At 41.0% G+C, this 20,489-nt stretch overlaps 1 protein-coding gene across 20 annotated transcripts in view; it reads right to left on the bottom strand.

Moving 5' to 3' along the window:
* EHBP1 (EH domain binding protein 1) overlaps positions 1 to 20,489 on the bottom strand; it is a 229,740-nt gene that overhangs the window by 138,317 nt on the left and 70,934 nt on the right. For all 20 annotated transcript variants that reach the window (XM_074579200.1, XM_074579202.1, XM_074579203.1 and 17 more), the window contains exon 6: positions 1,492 to 1,673. In XM_074579200.1, the coding sequence (XP_074435301.1) occupies positions 1,492 to 1,673 (182 nt within the window). The remainder of the gene's footprint in view (positions 1 to 1,491; positions 1,674 to 20,489) is intronic.

Genomic DNA, 20,489 nt, shown 5'->3' with positions numbered 1-20,489 from the left:
TTTCAACCTGAATTACTCCATCTTCTTTGAAGCTGGTCATGATAAAATGAGATGCGCAGATTTTGTGCCTAACGATGCCAAGAAAACTATACAATTATTTTAAAGGTACTACTTATAGGAATAAAAATGACATACTAATCATGCCTCAAATTTGCACAGAAACACAAAAGCGCTTACAGTATGGGATTAAATTAAATGATTTAACATGTTAAAATCAGAAGTTCTTTCAGGCAATCATTTGCTACTTTGTGCGTTCAGCGTAATCAGCGCTACAGAACCCACAGTTACATAGGACAACTAAGTACTTCTATAATATAAAAAGTAGTAATAATAATAAATATAAAATAAGTAACTATCAAGAAGTCAGAAAGATGAAGCTGGTGAGGGGTCTGGAGCACAAGTCTTATGAGAAGCGGCTGAGGGAGCTGGGGTTGTTCAGCCTGGAGAAAAGGAGGCTGAGGGGAGACCTTATCGCTCTCTACAGCTACCTGAAAGGAGGCTGTAGCCAGGTGGGGGTCGGTCTCTTCTCCCAAGTAACAGGTAACAGGACAAGAGAAAACAGCCTCAAATTGTGCCAGGGGAGATTTAGGATGGATATTAGAAAAAATTTCTTCACCAAAAGGGTTACCAAGAATTGGAACAGGCTGCCCAGAGAAGTGATTGAGTCACCATCCCTGGAGGTATTCAAAAAACATGTAGATGTGGTGCTGAGGGACATGGTTTAGTCCTTTGCAGTGCTAGGTTAACGGTTGGATTTGATGGTCTTAAAGGTTCCTTCCAGCCTAAATGGTTCTATGAGTCTCACATTCCTGTATTCTAGAAACAGAAAGGAAAAGCAAAACAGGATGGGTGACAAACGACCCATCCTCCAGCCACATGAAGTTATAAACACCTGATATCTTGAACCTGACAGAAATTACAGGAGAGGTTATAGGAGCTGCAAAAATAGCCTGTATATTATGACCTCCAAAGGCTGTAGAAACAAGGGTCTGAACAAGGTGAGTAAGGGGAGAAGTAATCAGTGCCCAAGCTGACTCTTCACAGGATGTACTTATGTTTAACCCAAAACCTTACTTCTGACTCCACCCTTTCCCACCTTGCCACTGGCTCTGTCCTTCTTTCATTCTTTGGGAAATAGAAACAGGCAAAATAGAAATAAGTTCTCCTTCCCACATTTCCCTTGCAGTCTGCTAAGGGTATTGTTGGATGAACACACAAATGTACGCTCCTGCTGATTTCAAGTTGCTGTTATTTAAAATGTCTGTAATGGCAGAAGACAAGACGTTTGTCTCTGAAGAACACAAGACTAAAATCAGAGTAAGAAACGACTTGTACTCAACTAAGAAACTAAGTATGGCAGGAATGATAGGTATGCTGAAGGATACTCTCAAATTCTGCCATTCTATACAGAAAGAGCTCTTTATCCAAAGAATTCTTTGAAAAGCAGCACAAAGCAGGCTATCTGGTTAAAAAAAACAACCATCAACTTACGTGGCTTTTCCTTCCCTCAGGAAAATACAAGATAAAGAGAACTGTAGTGTGGCAGATACCACTTTCTTAGACAAAGGCTTGAATTTTAACTTGACATCAGTCTGCGTAGGCATGGGGCTTGCATATTGCTTCATGTTGATGCTGCTGGTGGCAAGCGCTTTTCTGCGTCCAGAAGGAGATTCCTGAAAGCAAAGGAAAACCAAAACGAACGTAAATGGCGCTGCTACACTAAAACCTGTGTGTGCATAAAATAAAAAATCACTTATTAAGTCTGCATCATTCTTTTTTCAAGTACACAGGCAGCAGGCATTGCTATGGTCCTTCCTAGAGACAGAAACACATTTCTTAAACTAGGTCAGCCACTAACGGTGGCTCTTTGAACCCTTAGTGCAATGAAAAAAAAGGTTATTCATTGTGATTAGCGGTCTTCCATATGAGAAACTAGGTCTTTAAGGGCTTGAGCTTTGTAGTAGCATCCACAGCACACATCCATTTAAGCAAGCAGGAATATATCTCTGTTCCTTCTGATACAAAACTGGACTATTTTTGTCCAAACGTGGATAGTCATGGACTAGGACTTCCAACCCATGGAACACACAAGTTTCAGTTATGCATACATTTCTTTAGGTAATGGTATGAGACCATCAAATTAATATTTTGAACTGCTATCTGTGTTCAATGCCCAAATATCATGCCTGGATATTTTTCAAAGCAATGGTACTTCTCACCAATGTTGTACATATACTATCAGGAGTGACTGGTTTCTGAAATTAAGGTTGACAATGCTTCCAAAAACATTGACAAAAATTTTGCAAGGAAAAAAAAAAAAGGGCAAGGTAAGAGAAAGATAAAAGTCTAAGGTATATTTCAAAAGCCTAAGTTGTATTTCAAGATAAAGGTGTTGCTCACAGTTTAACAATTCAGACAAATTATTCTCAAACGCATCTAAGAATCTACTCTCTTGTTCCATCCAATATTAGCATCAGCAGCAAAGGAACAATTATATGTAATAAAGCTCCAGTAACAAAAATAAAACAAAAAATCCCTGCTGTTAACTCTTTTGAAAATTGTACTCACAATAAGACTACATTTTACTGCAGTCGACAATTTGTGTTGAATAAAGAATACTAATTCAATCAAAACATTCAAGCATCCTTTTTTAAAGCACTTGACATTTCCGCCCAGTAGAATAAGTCAGAATGTAACATGTCATCCCCAAAGAATACCCTGTTTAAAAAAACTAGTCTTATCTGTCAGATTATGCACAGCAATATTATACAGAACTATTAGTGCATGTAGATACCTTATGAATGAATTTCAAAAATGCATCAAACACTTGAGAAGGATTTAGGCCCTCTCAGAAGAAATACTTAAGAATATGCAAATACTCTCAACTGAATCAAGTTGAGCAGATGCGACTATCACAAACAATACGAGTGCTCTTTCCCCGGCCGCGACTGTCAATCAAAGAGCGAGATTAAGGTCCAAGGTTCTGACAATGTGTAAAATTGAAAGTATGATCAGGGAGTTTCAATTATTACACAGATATGAACAACAATAATCTGTTATTGTACCGTACCTTTAGAATAACTAAACATTACAACTCATTATACCGAACGCAAGATTTACCGTGGTGCCTGTTCAGAAAGTGACATGAAAGACATGGCACTTCTTTTTTGCATTTTCTCCAGGTAACTGTACATAAAACACAGTTTGAGTCTTAATCACAACTTGTTTCATAAAGCTAAATTTTCAATATGCATACTATTGTGGAAAAATGGTGGTCAGGGTGAAGAGAAAGAAAGTTTGCTCAAACCTCTTCTAGTTTTAAGTATCTTTAGACAAAACCGGCATGTGTAATGCAGTGTGCAAATATTTATGCAAGGGGCATGGTAAAAACTACTAGCCAGTTCTGGTGCATGTGCTTTTCTGCCAAACAGAAAAGGAGCAACCGGAAATTACAAAGTAACTTGGAGCCGTGTGGAGAAGACAAGTTGGACTGGGAGAGGTTTCATGTCAATATAAGAAAGACATTTTTTACAGCAAGAACAATCAATGACTGGAACGACCTCCCCAGGGATAGAGTCCCCATCGCAGGAGGTTTTCAAGATGCTACTGGACAGGGTGCTGGATAATCTCATCTAGGCTCCCTTTCCCACAAAAGGTTGGACCAGATGATCTTTCCAGGTCCCTTCCAGCCTAGGCTGTCTGATGGTTCTACGATTCTAACTCGAATATGCCATCACGTGCAGTCAGGCCAAAGGGAAACATTCCACCCATGGGCTAAGTGGTCCTAGCCATTCCACCCATGGTCCTAATGACTAGCAAACGTTTGCCACACTTTGGACTGGACTCTGAATCGTTTGGGATGAGTTTATGGCGGCAGACAAAAGCCAATTATATCCTAGCTGGTTTTAAAATCTGTATTATTTTATCAGTGTTATTCTTACTGAAACGATAGTTCGCAATATAGCTTGAATATGTGGAAAGACTCTTCATTTGTTCACGAATCCCAAATTATGCAATTAGGTTTTCCTTTAAAAAAAAAAAAAAACCACCTTTTTTTTTTCCTTTTTAAAGAAGACACATGTCTGTTGTCTTGTCCTCGCCCCCCCTCATCAATGAAAACATCCAAAAAAAGATCAGATGTTTCTACACGCTGTGAGAAACAGGTGTAGGGAACAAATCATGAACATGGGTGCTCGCTTGCAGCCTTCTGGATGAACCTCTGATCAGCCACACCGTGCCTGTATTCCGATGTACTCTTCTCAGTTTGGCTACGAAAACCATTTACCAAGCAGCTGTAAACATCCCCAATTTAACAAAGACCAAGATTATCTCCTTGTGTAGCTACCAACACCTTTCCCAGCGCTGGCTCACCTCTTACACCTGTGCTATGAGAGCAACACAGAGACCTCCCACGGGGTCCCTGTGAGGTATCACAGGGAACACTATGGTTCGGTGACTGCAAGACACAGAAGGTCTGTTTGGGGCAGAGCTACTTTCTCTTGTTACAAACACACCATCTTATCTGATAACATAACCGAGATGCATGTTGTCTTTATCAAGGAGATTTTACTAAAAAAGTCAAAGCAAAAAAGCAAAGCCGACCCAATGGTGAACCTGAAGCAAAGAGAAAGGACAGAGCATTAAACTTGCAAGCATCCAAAAAGCTAGACACAGACATCAAGGCAGGAGAATTTTAGAATGATGTGGAATTACATTTTCACTTAATATCTCTTTATTGTATAAATGATCATCTTGCCATTTGCAGCTCCAGATTGTCTGGATCAGAGCACGAATAAGACTTGAATCAGGAAGAGGTGAAGTTCTCCCAGTGAAGATCACGAGCAGGAATTCTCTGTGAAACCTGCTGAGGTTACCTGGTGTAGAGCAGGAGGGAGACAAGAATGCAGGCAGCTGCGTGCCAGCAGAAAGGGGAGAAACTGCCATCTGCAAGAAGATTCTCTTAGCACTGAATATCCTGAGGGGCTGTGAAGACAACGACATATTTGGCAATCAAGTTCATTCTTTCTGAGAAAAAAAAAAAAAATATTTTCATAATCTTTTGGTGGGCCAGAGACAGAATTTGAGCTTTCAGGTTCCAATTGCCTATAAAAATACAAATTTGTAAATTTATCATATTTAAAAAAAAAAAAACAACCCAAACCAAAAACCAAACCAACCAAAACCAGACAGTCCCTGATCTTTCAAGCTGTATTTTCCTCAACATGCGAGTTTAAGTACATCCTCTTACTTCCCCAGAAAATTAAGCATGTTAGAAGTGTTGCAATGTTTTCTTCTTTTAAGCTTTATATACTTGGCCTTACGTGGTTTTAGCTATATAAGTGGAGGGGGGGAACACTTTTTTTTTGCCCCTGAAAAGGATATTCTCAAGGTGCTTAGGTCCATGACTGATTTCACAATGGATTATGTTTTCTACTCTGACACACAACTTCTAAAAAATTGTCTTTAAATGTCAGAACATGCTAACAACCACTTCTCACAAAGGTTGTAACATTTTCTTCAAAAAAACCCTACATGCTTCATATAATACAATCTGAGTTTCCCCAGAACCACAGAGAAATTTTCTTGCAGAGGAATAAATAATTTTTAAATCAGTGGAGACAAAATAATCCAAGAGAAATGGCTATGAGTAGGGTATACAGGAACAGCTCAGCAGTAGGCTGGAATGAGTTATTTCAAACAGATTTGGTAAGGTACTAAATAAATAACACCCATTTAATGTTGAAGTCTGATGTGTTGTTACTCGTGTCTCATATGAGCACATGGAGTTTTGTGGAAGGTAAAGCAAGAATCACAATGCGAATATTTTAACTGTTCAATTTTTCTGATCTTTAACTATATAATCAAAGTTTAAATGCATAAGGCTCAATTATCCCTCCAGGTATTTTACATATATGGGGCTGCTGGAGTTGCCACATCACATTTTGTGACAGGGTGGATGGAAAACTTAATTTCGAAATCGCCAGAGGGAAACGATCCATGCGATAATAAAGAGGGGTGGACAAAATACAACACTTAACTATCAAGACAGAATTAATTCTGTAAAAAAAACCAGTAATTTGGAAACTCTTTAGTACTTCTTACTAAAGGCAATGCATTATGCAAATAAAATCAACTATGATATTTTGAATACCACAGAAAGATAGAAGATAACCTACAACACTGGCAAAATACAACTTCCACTAGGTTATGTCCCAGTGTTTGAGAATAAGCACTATTTGGTTCGTAAGATAACATGTGGAATACTGGTTAACAATCTTTTGTTGTTTCATGTTTGCTACCATATAGCTCTGGCAAGAGAAGCGGCATACCAGAAAAGACATGAATTCTTTTAGAAATCACCAATAAACATTTTAAAAGAACTAGTTGGTACATTAGCAGAAATTATTGAAGCCTGTCTTCTTGCACAACAGAATAATGGCTGTGTCGGGTCGACCAAAGTCTCTGAGAAACCTGTATATTATTTACAAAGTGATCATTATAATTTACTTAAAGAGTACAAACCACACATGAATACAGAGCAATACTTCTCCAGAATACTCTCCTGTGTTGGGGAATTTTTGCTTTTGTATTCTACGCTTTTATGCCTTTCCCTCATGAGCAGCTTCATCCCCCTCGACACTGTCCTCTTCCTACTCCCCTTAGCCAAAGAATGGTTGGAGTTGGAAGGGACCTTAAAAATCACCTAGTTCCAACCCCCTGACCTGGGCAGGGACACCTCCCGCCAGACCAGGCTGCTCAAAGCCCCATCCAGCCTGGCCTTGAACACCTCCAGGGATGGGGCAGCCACAGCTTCTCTGGGCAAGCTGTTCCACTGCCTCAACCAGCTCGACAGTGAAGAATTTCTTCCTAATAGCTAATCTAAATCTCCCCTCTTTCAGTTTGAGGCCGTTACCCTGTGTCCTATCATTACAGTCCCTGAAATGCCTCCAGCGTATACCCTATTTGGGGTGAAATAACCCTATCTGTGCACTACACCAAGCTGTATCAGCTGGGGAAGCAGCGGGATGTGGTGTGTGGCTGGCTCTGCTCTATGCTGACTGGGCAGCTGATACTTGTGTATCCTGGTACTTTAGGAAACCTAGCAAAATAGTAGAAGTCTGGAGTAAGAAGAAGAGCTCAAAGCTAGCACTCCAAAAATTAATACAGAAACCAGAAAAACTTCCTAAAACCCTGGAGTACTTTGATTTCTGAATTCAGACAAAGAAATATGTAAAGCAAGCAATACTACGTAAATCGATCAAAGTTGTATTCCTTTTTAGTACAGAAGAATGTAAGCAATAATGAATTCAGACAGTTCCTAATTTCTAAGCACACTGTATGTGTTTGTACAGAATTTAAAAACGTTTTCATCCGAGATACCAGCAGAGGTGCAATCCACTGGTGCCATTACTGATGTGGCTGTTTCCAACCAACTTCTGGCCTTCCATGTGGCATCAGGACGTGTGGTTTAGGAGCTAGCAGGGCTATGTGAATGCAGCACACAAGTCAACTGAACCTACTCCAAAGAGAGACAAAATCAAGTCAATCGGAAGCCACATAGCTGCAAGTAGCACAGGGCCAGGCTGGGATGAGCTCTCGCTGCACGGGAGCACCTTGCACTCAGCTCTGACGAAGACAGAAAATATAGTCCGTACACAGACATACGTTGCAAACAGGGATCTAAGTAGCTATGGTTGGGTTCTCAAGGAGCAGTCCCCAACACTATCCCTCTACAGCATTTTAAGTTACTTCCACAAGCCCTCAAACTACCATCATAGTACAAATTTTGGGGGTAGAAAAGGGAAAATTTTCTATTTTAAATTCAAATGAAGCCAACGAAGCTGCATCTACTGTCACAGCTACAGGACCAGACTCAGTTATCACACCAATTTCTGTCTTTCCAACAATGCAACCCTGCATCATTCTGATCCACAGCATTCATGACTCCAAGCAGTGTCAGTAGCCAAAAGTTACTATATAGTAAGTGCCACCCTGACATAAAGATCTGCCCAGCGTAAAGGATCCACGCAGCCAGACATCCTTCTCCAAGAAGAATGTGAAGCAATGCTATGAACCACTACTCATTTCTAGGAAGCATTCCCATCTTTCCCCACTAAAGCAGACCTTTCACGGCAAATAGGACTAAAACACTCTGACAAAGGAATTAAGACCAGATAATCTGTACCACACATTGAAAACAAACAGCCCATTTTTACGCAGAAGATGATGATCACAGATGACAGACAGTCACGTCACGCTGTCAAACAGTGCCCAACTCTCTTCCGAATGAAGCTAGTAAAACAATTACCAGCTCCATATGAAAGGTTTGAACTCGGACTCTTCATTTAAAGCAGACCCAAATAAAGCAATAACGCAAATTTCATGCAGCCTTCTTTCCCTAAAAATATAATTTTAATGACCTTGTGTCCTGTAATTACCAACTGCCTGGTAAGCCTTCTTCAAGGTTAATATAAGAAGTGCAAATAAGTAAGAAACAGCTTTGTATTTTCTGTTAAACTGGCTTCACACTCCTAGAGTTACACACAATCAAAATACTGGCCAGGTTTTGTTCACGGGGGCAAGTTCCTCTGGGTTGTTTGGGCTGGGGAAAGAGTCCCTCGGCAGAAAAGAACGGAATGTATTATTTTACCTCTCCACACCTGGTCTCAGCTTGCCTATGCAGCCCTTCCACTGCTGCACCGCAGTCATCAGTCCCCAAGACTCATCTGCCCTCCTTCCGATACCCACACATTGAGAAAACATGGGAAAATATTGCCATTCATCAGAAACTAGATCCAAAAGTACTGCGCTTCTTAATTATTTAGATACTAAATGGTCCCTCTTTAATAGAAATACATTAATTGATGTTTAAGCGCTGTACAAACATTATGCAAAAAAGATCTAACTGGGGAAGACAACAAGTTTCCTAATTGGATATTGTTATTTTGTGAAAAGAAACAAAGATTTTTTACTGTCTTTCACCCAGAAAAGGAAGATGTACAGCGTAATATTTTTAGAGGCTTCCTTTTCATGTTTTACAAAAACAAATGCTAAATAGCCCACAAAGATATGCAGGTTTTAAAGAAAAGCATTCTGCTTCACTCTTGGGCATAAAATAATTAGACAAAGCAATTTTTCTAGCTGTAAAAACGCAATGAGAGGAGTAAGTTTTGAGGCTTTCGCTTGCCTTTTGCTTTGTAATTAAATGGAGAATGTTTTGAAGGAAAGGTGTCCTCTGGCACGGCCTCCGCCGCCCCTCCGGCCACCCCACGAGAGGAGATGGGAGAGTCACCCCGCTCCCGCCGCTGGGTGCCAGCCCCACCGCCCGAGCCGCAAGTGCCATCTTCCTTAGATGAAAAGATCACTGCTTCACCAGCAGAGCAAAATGGATCACTACAGAATTTAATTTGTGAGAGTATACAGCAATTAAATGCTAAAATAGACAAGCTACAGGGAGCTCTCTCAACTGGAGAGAGTAAATTAGAAACTATGTCAGTTAAAATAATTTAGACAGTCGGATGGGAGATTTGGAGGACCGAATGCAGGCAGCACGATCTGTGCTGAAAACTTGTTTAAAAGCAAATAATGGTTCAAGGTATCCAGAACATTATTAAGAATTAGGAAGCATTTGAATGGAGAATTTAATGTTTAAGAAATTCTGCACATAGCAGAAAAGTCTGAGCCCTAGACATGAGGGCTGGGAAAGAAATTAAAAATATATAAATGTTGAAACAGCTACACTTGATTTTATTTTTGAATATATATTTATTTATTTGTGATGCTGAGAAAGTGACCATTGGGTCAAATTATTTATCATATTGGTAATACCTCAGAGCTTTAGGCTAAAAGCCCACTTCCAAAACACCAATATGATGGTTTTTATAGCACATACAGATTGATGAACCATTATACTGGAAGTGGAACACACCATTTCTTACTCAGCACCAGCAGAGACAATACCTTCAGTAAGCAAAAAGAAAATACGATATCATCCTACAGCTACTGTCTTCTCATGGCCTGCTTTTAGGACAGCCGCATGTGATTTGGCTAGCACCCCGAGAGGCTGAGGTATGGACTCAATGATCCTTTCTGACCAAGACCATACCCGTGGGTGCGCTCACGCAACCTGCTGTGGGTAACAACAGGCCGTTCCTCTTCCCAGATTAATCCTTTGCATTCACAGACTCTGGAAATCTCCAAAGATTAACATCAGGTAGGAAGCTTAGAAAGTGAAATGATAGCTCATAAATTGAGGTAATTCATCTACACTATGCAAAGTATCACCAAGAAAACTGGGAGGTCCTGTTTGGCTAACAAAAATACTACTAAGCTCCGTAGACAACTACTGGATGGATGGCAAAAACTGTTCACGACTAAAGTTTTAGTTGATTTATCAAATAGACCACATGTACGAGACAGGTGTCCACTTCTAAAGTGGCTTGATGCTTACCAAGGGCAGTAGGAAAAAGTTTACAGGTAAGCTGGACAATTTTAATAAGTATCAGAGAACTACTGAATGCTGAAATACTCACCCTTGCGAAGGAAGTGGAGGACTGCTTTACGTGCCCATTTAAAAAGACTTCCTTGCTTTCTCCTTTGGACTATTTAGTAAAAGGGAAGGCTTCCTGAACACTCTCCCACAGGAGGATGTGATGAGAAGCATTTGCTCTAGAATTTGTAGCCGTTTTCCTCCCTGCTCTTTCAGTTCGCTTCCTCTAGAGGGGCTGCGCAAGTTTCCCTTTTTCCATTAACGGCAGGTTTAAATGTACTGTTATATGCCTTCGCTCACCTGCTAAACTGTCTGTCCTTATGCTCCGTGTAAGCTTTACTGTAGTTTTGTAAAGTACATGAATATGCCTTTGCTGGTGTGTGCAGAGATAGACTTGTGTTGCACCACTCAGGAGCCCTTCGTTATCCCGTATCACTTACCAGCGACAAAAAAAATCACATCCTGTCCTGCAACACCCAGGTGCCAGCCTGCTGAGCTTCACCAATGCCCTAATAGTGCCCGATACTCTGCTTCCCTTTCGCAGCCATTTGCTCTCTCCTGTTGGGACCATTGTGTGGTAGGAACTGTGTGTTTCCTTTCCTGGCCCCCAGCTACGTGACTATCTCCCCTGGGCCTGCTAAGGTACACGGGGGCAGCTATCTGCATGTCTGCGCAACAGAAATCAGTAGTCAGCAAAAATCATTGAGATTAAATCATTTTTAGCCAGCAACCACTGTAAGCTTAAGTCCTACTGTAACTCCCATACAGAATTTTAATTTTGCTATGGATGCAGGACACAAGCTCACGGAGGCTCGCCTGAAGTTGGCAGAGAAACTTGTTATTACCAACTGGCTGTTCAAATCCTCAAACCTTTGCTCTCAAAGGAGCAGATTTAAAGAAGTCTGGGCTTGAGCTGCTGCTGATAGATGGCAGGTGAGGAAAGGTGTGCACGCAGGGCTGGCAGTTTGGCAGAAAATAACAGCCTTTCCTTTTCTGTGAGCTGTGTGCCGCTGAGCCGGATCCTTCACAGTGTGCCGTCCGCCTCCGAGAGCAACTCCCGCACCCTGCTTCGGCTGGGGCACTTCCAAACAGTATTCCCCCAGGTCGGAGTTATTTTCCTCCCTACTTTTGAAGGGTTCATTGTATAACTGTATAGCATTTCTGGAGAGGTAGCTTCGAAACAAAGAAGAAATACAGATAGTTTACCTAATGCTAGAAGGGGAGAAACAGCAGATGACTAAGTTGGTTCCTAAGTTTTTAGCTGAAAGTGGAGCAAGATACACCTATTATGCGAGACCTCCTCCTTCCAAGGGGAGGGCAGTGGACCTGACCCAATACCCCTGACTTTATTTACTGCTCAGCAACTCATAACTCCACATTTTTCCATGTATTGACTAAAGGGACTCACAGGTTGTTTTCTGGGTTTTGTTTTTAAATAATAGGCAATACCTGGTACAAAATCCGGATTGAAGCTCACCCACCAGTGCCTGGCACGTTAGCTCTATTTTTCCTGGCAGGAAGTCTCCACTGTTAAGATTCACTCTATTGCTCGCCTGCTCTGTGCAGGGGCATCCCATGAACGGTGCTACCGAACCTTCAAGTCATGACACAAGACAGATGTCCAGTTAGTGTCCCCTGACAGAAGACAATCTTCAGCGGAAAAAGAAATGGTTTTTAAAAAGTGGGTAAACTAGTTACCTATTAATTGTAGGTTTCACATGTGAACAACCCTCCTATTGCTTACAGCTTCTCTTCACTTTCCATTCTGAGCTCTGAAACTGCTCACTCTCTCGCTGTCACTTCAAGACAAAGACCCAGAATCTTTGACATTAAAAAGGTGGGTTTGAAATAATACCACAAGCTCAGCAGTGAATGTTTAAGGCGAGTTCAATATAATATTAAGAACAGTCATTGAGAAGTCTATAGTTCCGTACATCAGGCCGTGCCTACCTGCGAGCCTTCTCCTGAGGAAACAAATGCCGTGCAGGAAGACACACATGATACAGACCCCAGAATTAACTCCGGATTATTTAAACAGACTCACAAATGTAACCACATTATTCAGCTCCTTTGTAATCTCCAACAAGGAAGCAAGTTTGAGGTAACGCTCATTAAAGAAGAAACAAGGTCAAAAGATTAACCGCTCCAGCAACCTTATATACTTTCTTTCACCTTTACAGAAAATATTGTATTTTAAGATGGCGTATAACATTGTCTAGACTTAATTATGTAGCACAGATAAAACCTGTTCAAACGAGTTTTGTAAAATACCAGTGTGTCATCAACCAGTTGTTACTATCTGAGGATAACTTCCACAGAGTGAATGCATGATATTAAATGACATAAAATTTGCAAGGCTTATGACCCAGAAAAGCTTTTAACAGTGTCAAGTGAAGATACTATGACTCATGTCATATTGTTTCTGTATTGAAAGTTGGACATTTGCTTGAAAAGCACAGACGGAAGGGATGTAGGGTCTGTAATGTCCTATGGCTGTGTGCTGAGCAGTGATGCTCACACAGTCACCGTTCTCCTTGTCAGAACCAGAGCCCTTGGGTCAAATTATCCATCATATTGGTAACATCTTAGGTTTAGGCTAAACGGCCACTTCAAAAAAAAACCCAGCATGATGTTACTCAAAGTGAACATCTCAGTCATTATTGGAGCACCAATGTATCTCCATCATTAAATTCATGATTGTGCTTTTTTTATTATCCTCTCTCTTGCTCACAACTTCACTTTAAGCATGTGCCAAAACCAAAATACGTAATCCCAAGAGGATATAACACAGTTTGAAGAGTCCCCCCAAATGACAGAGAAGTTATTGGACCTGCTGGTGCTCCTCCTTCCCTCTCACTGTATTTCCCTGGAGGACAGGCTGTAAGACCACCAACTTCTCTGGCTGTGATACCAATCACAAAATTCACTCTGGAAGAGTTGGCTCTTCAAGAAAGTGTCTTCATACAAACATACAGTTCTCTTGCCCATGCCACTTTATTACTATTCCTTTCATCCGAACCTGCAGCTCGCTATCAGGGACAAGAACTCCGCGTGACAACTTTAATATGCAAATCTACTCCAGGCAGTTATCTGAGAGCAGCGTGGTTTGCAAGTGATGGTTCCTGCATGCAGCACTCCCCTCTACGGAGCAAAGGAAGGAAAAAAAACATACAGAATCAATGGATCTAGCCAATGCCGTACCGCTGATGTGGGATTTGAATCTGACATATGCAGGAAGAAGCAGGGGGCAAAGGGTAGGTATGTAACTAGGGTAAAAGGGAGGTAGCTGAAAATTAAGATCTGTGTGAAGCTAGAATAGGGGCATGCTCACGCATGTACGACATCTCAGCTGTCACACCCTATGCACACACAAAAGCGAGAACAGGGTATGGTGCAGGTGCAGTTACTTATTTTTTTTTTATATATGTATATATATATTTATAAACAACATAATCTACACTTTAACAGCAAGGACAAACACAAAGGATTCCAAAATGCAGCTCTGCGATAAACATAAACCTCAACTTTTTAAAAGCCCATCTATCCCTCCAAATGTGTTTCAATCAGGGAAATAGCTAAATGGATTTCTTCTAACTTTGCACTTAAAGCGAAATTCACCTCAAGGCTGAGAAGCATAAAAAAAATTCAGTCCAATGGGTGATTTTTATTTATTTTTTTTTAAAGCTGCAATAGCCTGAAAACAGGGGCTTGTAATGAAGCTGCTCCGTCAACCATAACCACACTGTCACTAGAGCAACACAATCATATTGCCTGTGCAAAGAAGCAATGCATTTAACATTTTCTTCACTGTGTATTATCTATTAGCCAAGTTTGTCACAGAGATATGTGGCAGTTCCCTGCAATACCTCTGAATATATGGCAAGGCATACAAGAACCCATCCATGTCTGCTTCAGCACAGGTTTGTCTTACTATATTTTGGCAAACAACTTAAAACACCCTCCCTTCTCTTATCTTCGGTTTCTGTTAAATGCTGCTACTATCAAGAAATAGAAGTCGTCCCAGGCAAACATCTCCGATCTCCCCATTGCTATTCACTATTACTAATGCACATTACATGTTCAATTCTCCCTTCCTGCTTCTATGAAAAAGCTCTTGTCAAAAACAGATTTCATTTTTTCTGTGTATGCACAAATTAGTTATGGATGATTAACAAAGCATTCATTCTTTTATTTGCTTTGGCTGAGACTTGATCTGTGTTACATTCATGTGAGGGAAGCACTTCATTTTATGTTGATTAAATATGAAACACTGTACCGTTGATAAAAAGAGTTGCGTTCAGGGCTGCATATTAGACTGACAAAAGATGCATGTTCTTGGGCTAACATTTTCTTAAACAAGTTTTTCCAGATTTTTAATTGCAAAAAACTTGATACATCACTTTTTTTTCCTTCTCACCAAGTACTGGGCAGTAAGAGCTTTATGTCCCAAGGCAATCTGTTGGTCTTAATCAGCAATAATTATTGCATATTTAATATAATAAAAAGGAGTTTTCAAATTCTGCCTCACAATTCAATTTTTTTAAACATTTCCCTTCAAGGCACATAACTTGCATTATAAAATGTATCCAAAAAAAGGACTGTAAAACTAAATAGGACAGGCAGCAAGTCATAATTACAGGATTATTCTCCTATTACATGAAAAAGATAATGAAAATGGCAAAGCCTTATGGAAACTTATAGCCAGTTGTAACCAACAGTTTGGCCCTGATCTGGTGTTGCTGACTCCAGCTATCACAGGATAACACATGCATAAAAGCTTGTCTATAAGGCCCATAAATCCTCCACGTCCATTAAACAGCAATATGGCGACACCAAAAAGGATGCACTGCAGTTCAGGAAGGTGTTTAAGCGCATGCCTGACTTCAAGCATATGATCTACTTGTAATTAAATCAAGTTAAAGAAAGCCATGCGATTAAGCACCTTGTTAAGTCTGGGAACAAATTATTAGCCCTTATAAAACAGGAGATTCTATCTCTGGGTTTACACACACACACTATTATGCATAATTTTGCAAGAGGGGATTTATTTTTAGAGTAACTACCTAGCAGCAAGTGCAGCTCTTACTAGGTTAGAAGGAGGTCTGGCCACAATGACTTCTAAGCCACAAATCTCACGGAGGCAACGCGGTCTCATTCTTTTCTAAACTTCCAACAAAGACTGATGTTATCGCACCTTATAAAACCTCCACTACCATCTCTGTCACAAAAGTAAATCTATGAAGTGTCTTTCTTAAACATCACCAAAAACAAAGCATGAGCTCGGGGGTTTCATCTTACTACCAGGGAGAAAGAGTCCAACATAATGTGAGGCAGGAAACAGCCAAAACCAAGGGAAACAGCCTGGAGAAGAGAAGGCTCTGGGGAGACCTTAGAGCCCCTTCCAGTCCCTAAAGGGGCTACAGGAAAGATGGGGAGGGACTCTGGATCAGGGAGTGGAGCCATAGGATAAGGGGTGATGGTTTTAAACTGAAAGAGGGGAGATTTAAATTAGATATTAGGACGAAATTCTTTCCTGTGAGGGTGGTGAGACACTGGCCCAGGTTGCCCAGAAAAGCTGTGGCTGCCCCATCCCTGGAGGTGTTCAAGGCCAGGCTGGATGGGGCTTTGAGCAGCCTGGTCTGGTGGGAGGTGTCCCTGCCCATGGCAGGGGGGTGGAACGAGATGATCTTTAAGGTCCCTTCCAACCCAAACCATTCTGCAATTCTATGAAACTTGAAGCAAGTGGAGTCTGGTAAAGATGGCTAGTGCTCCACACAGAACATGATGTCTTGCGGTGCCCCTGAAATACCACAGCACTGGATGAGAGAACAGCAGGACAGGAGAAGATGGAAAGCTTGGTTTGATCCAAGCAGGCTACATGGTCTCCAAGCAGCGGGCCTCTGCTCCTCGTTAAGGGACGTGGTTGTTAGCTGGCAGCTGTTTGAAGTGCCCAAGCCCCATGTGGAGGAAGGTCCCTCCAGCGACGATATGCGGCAGACAGGAGGACAAGAAAGGTCCAGTGAAGGCATCAGGCCCATCTGGATGGAGCAGCCGTGCTGTGGTGCAAGGTGTGAGCTCCTGCAGGGCACGAGAAGACGAGGGCTCCCAGAAACACCCATTTCTCCCCAACTTCGTCATCCAGAGCAGACATACGAGATCACAAGTCCTACCCGATTAGGTGGTATCTGAGTCCTAACTCATCTCCTGCTTCCATTCCACTTTTCCAGCCACACGCTCCTGCCTGGCACTTCGCTGGCTCTTTTTTGACAACCCACTTCCTCTGACTAAACCAGCAGAAAACTCACCCATGAAAAAAACCCAAATCAACAACCTACCACGTTTTTGGTGGGGTCAAGGAGAAGAATGAGCTCTCCAAAGGCCAGGTGAGCACCAGTGTCGGTGCGTGGAAGGGGCAGCAGCATGAAGCGGGGAGCACAGGAAGGAGCCAGAAACCACCCATGTGGGTGCATTTTCAGGCTCCCCAGTATTTTATGGGTATTTAGTCTTCCTATTCCAGACTGTGTGTATTCAGCTCCCTGTCCTTAGATAGGGGATGGCTGAAGTAAAACAAAGATTTTATTTTTTTTTCCCCAAAAAGGTGGGTTTTTTTTCCTTTGCTTCAGGTCACATAAGAGCACACAAAAGGACAAAGCGATAAATGCTCACATGCGCTTTCTTGTCTTGATTTCCACTCTCTGGAATGAGGCCAGAGACAGCTAAGTAGTGCACTCTGTTCTCTTCCACTCCCTCTCAGAAATTATGGATTCTTTCTCCTCTGCAGCCAATTACCTCCTCCTTCGCTGCCTGGGCCCAAGCTTCAACTACTACAAAACAATGTTCCCCTGTTTCTGTCCTGGGCCCCTTCTCCATGCATCTACACCGGGCTCTCGGAGCACTCACCGACCTTGAAGGCTTTACGTTTTACAGATCCAGGATGAAAACCTGTTCCCTCTGCTCCGATTCTAGGAAAATTCCACTCTCTCCCCATTTTGCATATGAATTCGGCTGCACTCATTTTCTTACGGTTCAGCCACTCCACGGTGCTGAGGGGCTGCCACTCCTGAAGTTATTCATACAATATTAGCCCGACTCATATATACCTGACACAACCATATCGCTGACTCCAAAAATACAGAAATATTCCATGTCATGGAGTCTCCCTAATGTAAGCCTGAAACTTGAAATTGGGCACTGGCAAGTCAAACACCAAGTATGTCGCGGATTATTCAGCTTCCCATTTATCTAGAATATCTACACAAAATATTATTAGACTTGCGCAAATTATAATTCACAAAAATAAGTGTTACAAAGAAAGTATCAATTTCAGATAATCCATTTTTATACATTCTCTTAAAAGATGTTATTCTCAACATTCCAGCTGCATCAGGAATGTTCCTGGAGTGTTACAGGCAGAAGAACTCTCAACATTTCTAAAGCTCTCCTAGAAACAAGTTCACATGTGTACAAAAAGCAAAGACGTTGCTAATGGTTTATTTATTAACATATCACATTGCCATCTAAAACAAATACAAGAATAAATTAATAAATACAGACTATCTCTAAGGAAAATACTTTCTTTACTTATTGGCTGTGAAGTTAACCTAACTTATGGAACCAAAAAAAATCTCAATGTTAATTTGCTTAATATTTGACCCATACATACTTAAAAATATTCCACAATAAAAGCAAATTTAAAAAAAAAGCAAGACAAACATAAGCAGACTTAATCTTGTAATTATTGTTATGTAAAGACACTTACACGACTCCTGCATTCATCGATTATCAGAAAGTAATGCTTCAGTCCCAGGGAGTTAGGAATGGCACTCGTATAATATTACAGGGAGCCTGATGCTTTGGCAAAACTAGAGCAGGAAAAAATGAAACTAAAAGGCATATTTGTACATGTGACCTGCAGGACTTGGATTATTACCTCTAAGCTTATTAAGAGTAAAAGCTGTCAGTTGGACCACCCCACAACCAGGGAGGAAAACTAAGATTACTCAGCAGTAAAAGGCATAAAAAGGAGCCGTGTATTCTCAGAACAGGCGAAGGCAGAGAGTGAGCCACGGACCTGCTTCAGCTATCTAGAGCCGTAATTGGCTCACAAGAGCGACTACCACGTTAAGGCATTATCATTATCTAGCTCACATAACTGGAAATTCACGCTCTGTTCTTTAAATTGGCTTAACCAGCAGCATCTGCAGCACTTTAATTAATTACAGCAATTGGCGTACCTTAAAAGTAGATGCATAGATCTGAAATGATAATGCCCTGCGAGTAATAATTGTAAACCAGCATTAATCCAGACCTATCCTAAACAAAACCAAGGGTATGCTCTTGCGCTTCAACTGCACAGAAAACAAGCTTCAATGTAGTAATTATTATTGTCTGTGCAGGTTCACCAGCAAATACTAGAATTCTGCGTGACCCTTTACATTCAATTAGCTCGGGAATGCAGAAGCTCACGACACGCATTACAAAAATCTGTTCAGGTTTGATGTGGTCAAGTCAAAATTCGGTCGGGCACTTAAGCCTGGGTTTCCTTCGAAAGATAAAGTTATAACAGAGAGACTGACTACCGCTATTTATTTTCAGTACACTCCTTATAGAGAAATATAGAAGCCAGGTATCACAGTAAGCTCAGAACAAAGTTTTCTGGACAGCCATTAGCTTCGCTTCAGTAAAAATAATCCACAGGCACTGTACACAAACGTGGGGGTTTTTTTCCTGCTATTTGCAGCTCTAAAATACAGTGGAATTACTTTTAAAAAAAAATCAGAGACAAAAAACTTTTGTTCTTTTTACGTACAGCAATTTGAAATCTTTACTTAGAAGAAAATAATTTGCAAAAGCTTGACAGTGAAATCCATGTACACATCCTGGACACATTTAAAAGCTGTTCTTTAACAGACTACTTCATACCATTTCCAGCCAGAATGCAAAACAACACTATCAAGATTTGTTGTGACTTGCTCCTGTACAATTTCTGGTTTAAAGACAGATTTTATGTTTGTTTAATTACCACCATGCTGCAAAATGGGACACAAGAAACTTAATCAAGTGTCTCATACTCGATGGAAGTTTAAACAAACAAACACTTCAATAACTCAGTGTTACCAAGTCGATCAAACCTGATCCTCAAATTCATACATAACTAAGGGGTCACAATATAAAGGTTATTACCAAACCAAACTTGAACTCTCCGTTTATCAAATACAAGTTTTATCTTTCATAGTGGCATGAAAGAATGAAACATAACTTTCTTGATTGTAGTAAACATGTAGTAGTTTTGAACATATTTGCAACCAAAAAACCCCCACATCCATAGACTCAACTAAGGGATGACAGGTTTTAAGTGGCAAAAACTTTAACCACCTAATACAAATAGATGCCACAGCACAAAATACGCCTTTGGGTAATTTAGTCGGACACTCATTTTCTGAAAGCTCGCCTGTTTTCAGTGTAAGATACAGAACTAACAAGGAGGCAGAACATCAGCAAGGAAGCAAGTGCAAGCCCCAACAGCTAAAATACCAAGGTTGATGCAGCAGCAAAACCCAGAAACAGCAACTCCTGTAGCAGCTCACACCACCGAGACATGCAAAAGGCAAGTAGAGGGGAAAAATACTTCTTCTAAACCAGCAAAACTCTGCTGACGGTGCTTACATACTCTGTTTGGGCTGGGCAGGCGGCGGCGAAGCTCTCAGCCTATGCTTTTGAAAATTAAGCACGTGCTGTCATATGCAGTTGTGAACACAAGTGATCTTACTGGTACATATAATTTTAAGATGTGAATATCTGTGCTCAGATATACCCTGATAACATGTTTATCTAAGGTGCGCAGAAAACAACTGCATGCACAAATAAACAGCTGCACACTCAATGTAATCACACTCATCTCCTGAGTATCCACTTATAAATATTATAAATCTAGAGAGTACACGCGCTACTAAAGCGCCAGCCTCCGAGGAAGAAAGGCCACAGTGCAGGAAAAATACAA

Source organism: Larus michahellis, chromosome 3 (assembly GCF_964199755.1).
Source record: "Larus michahellis chromosome 3, bLarMic1.1, whole genome shotgun sequence".
Taxonomy (NCBI): domain Eukaryota; kingdom Metazoa; phylum Chordata; class Aves; order Charadriiformes; family Laridae; genus Larus; species Larus michahellis.
Note: the sequence above shows the minus strand (reverse complement) of the source record. Positions and strands in the feature narration are given on the sequence as shown.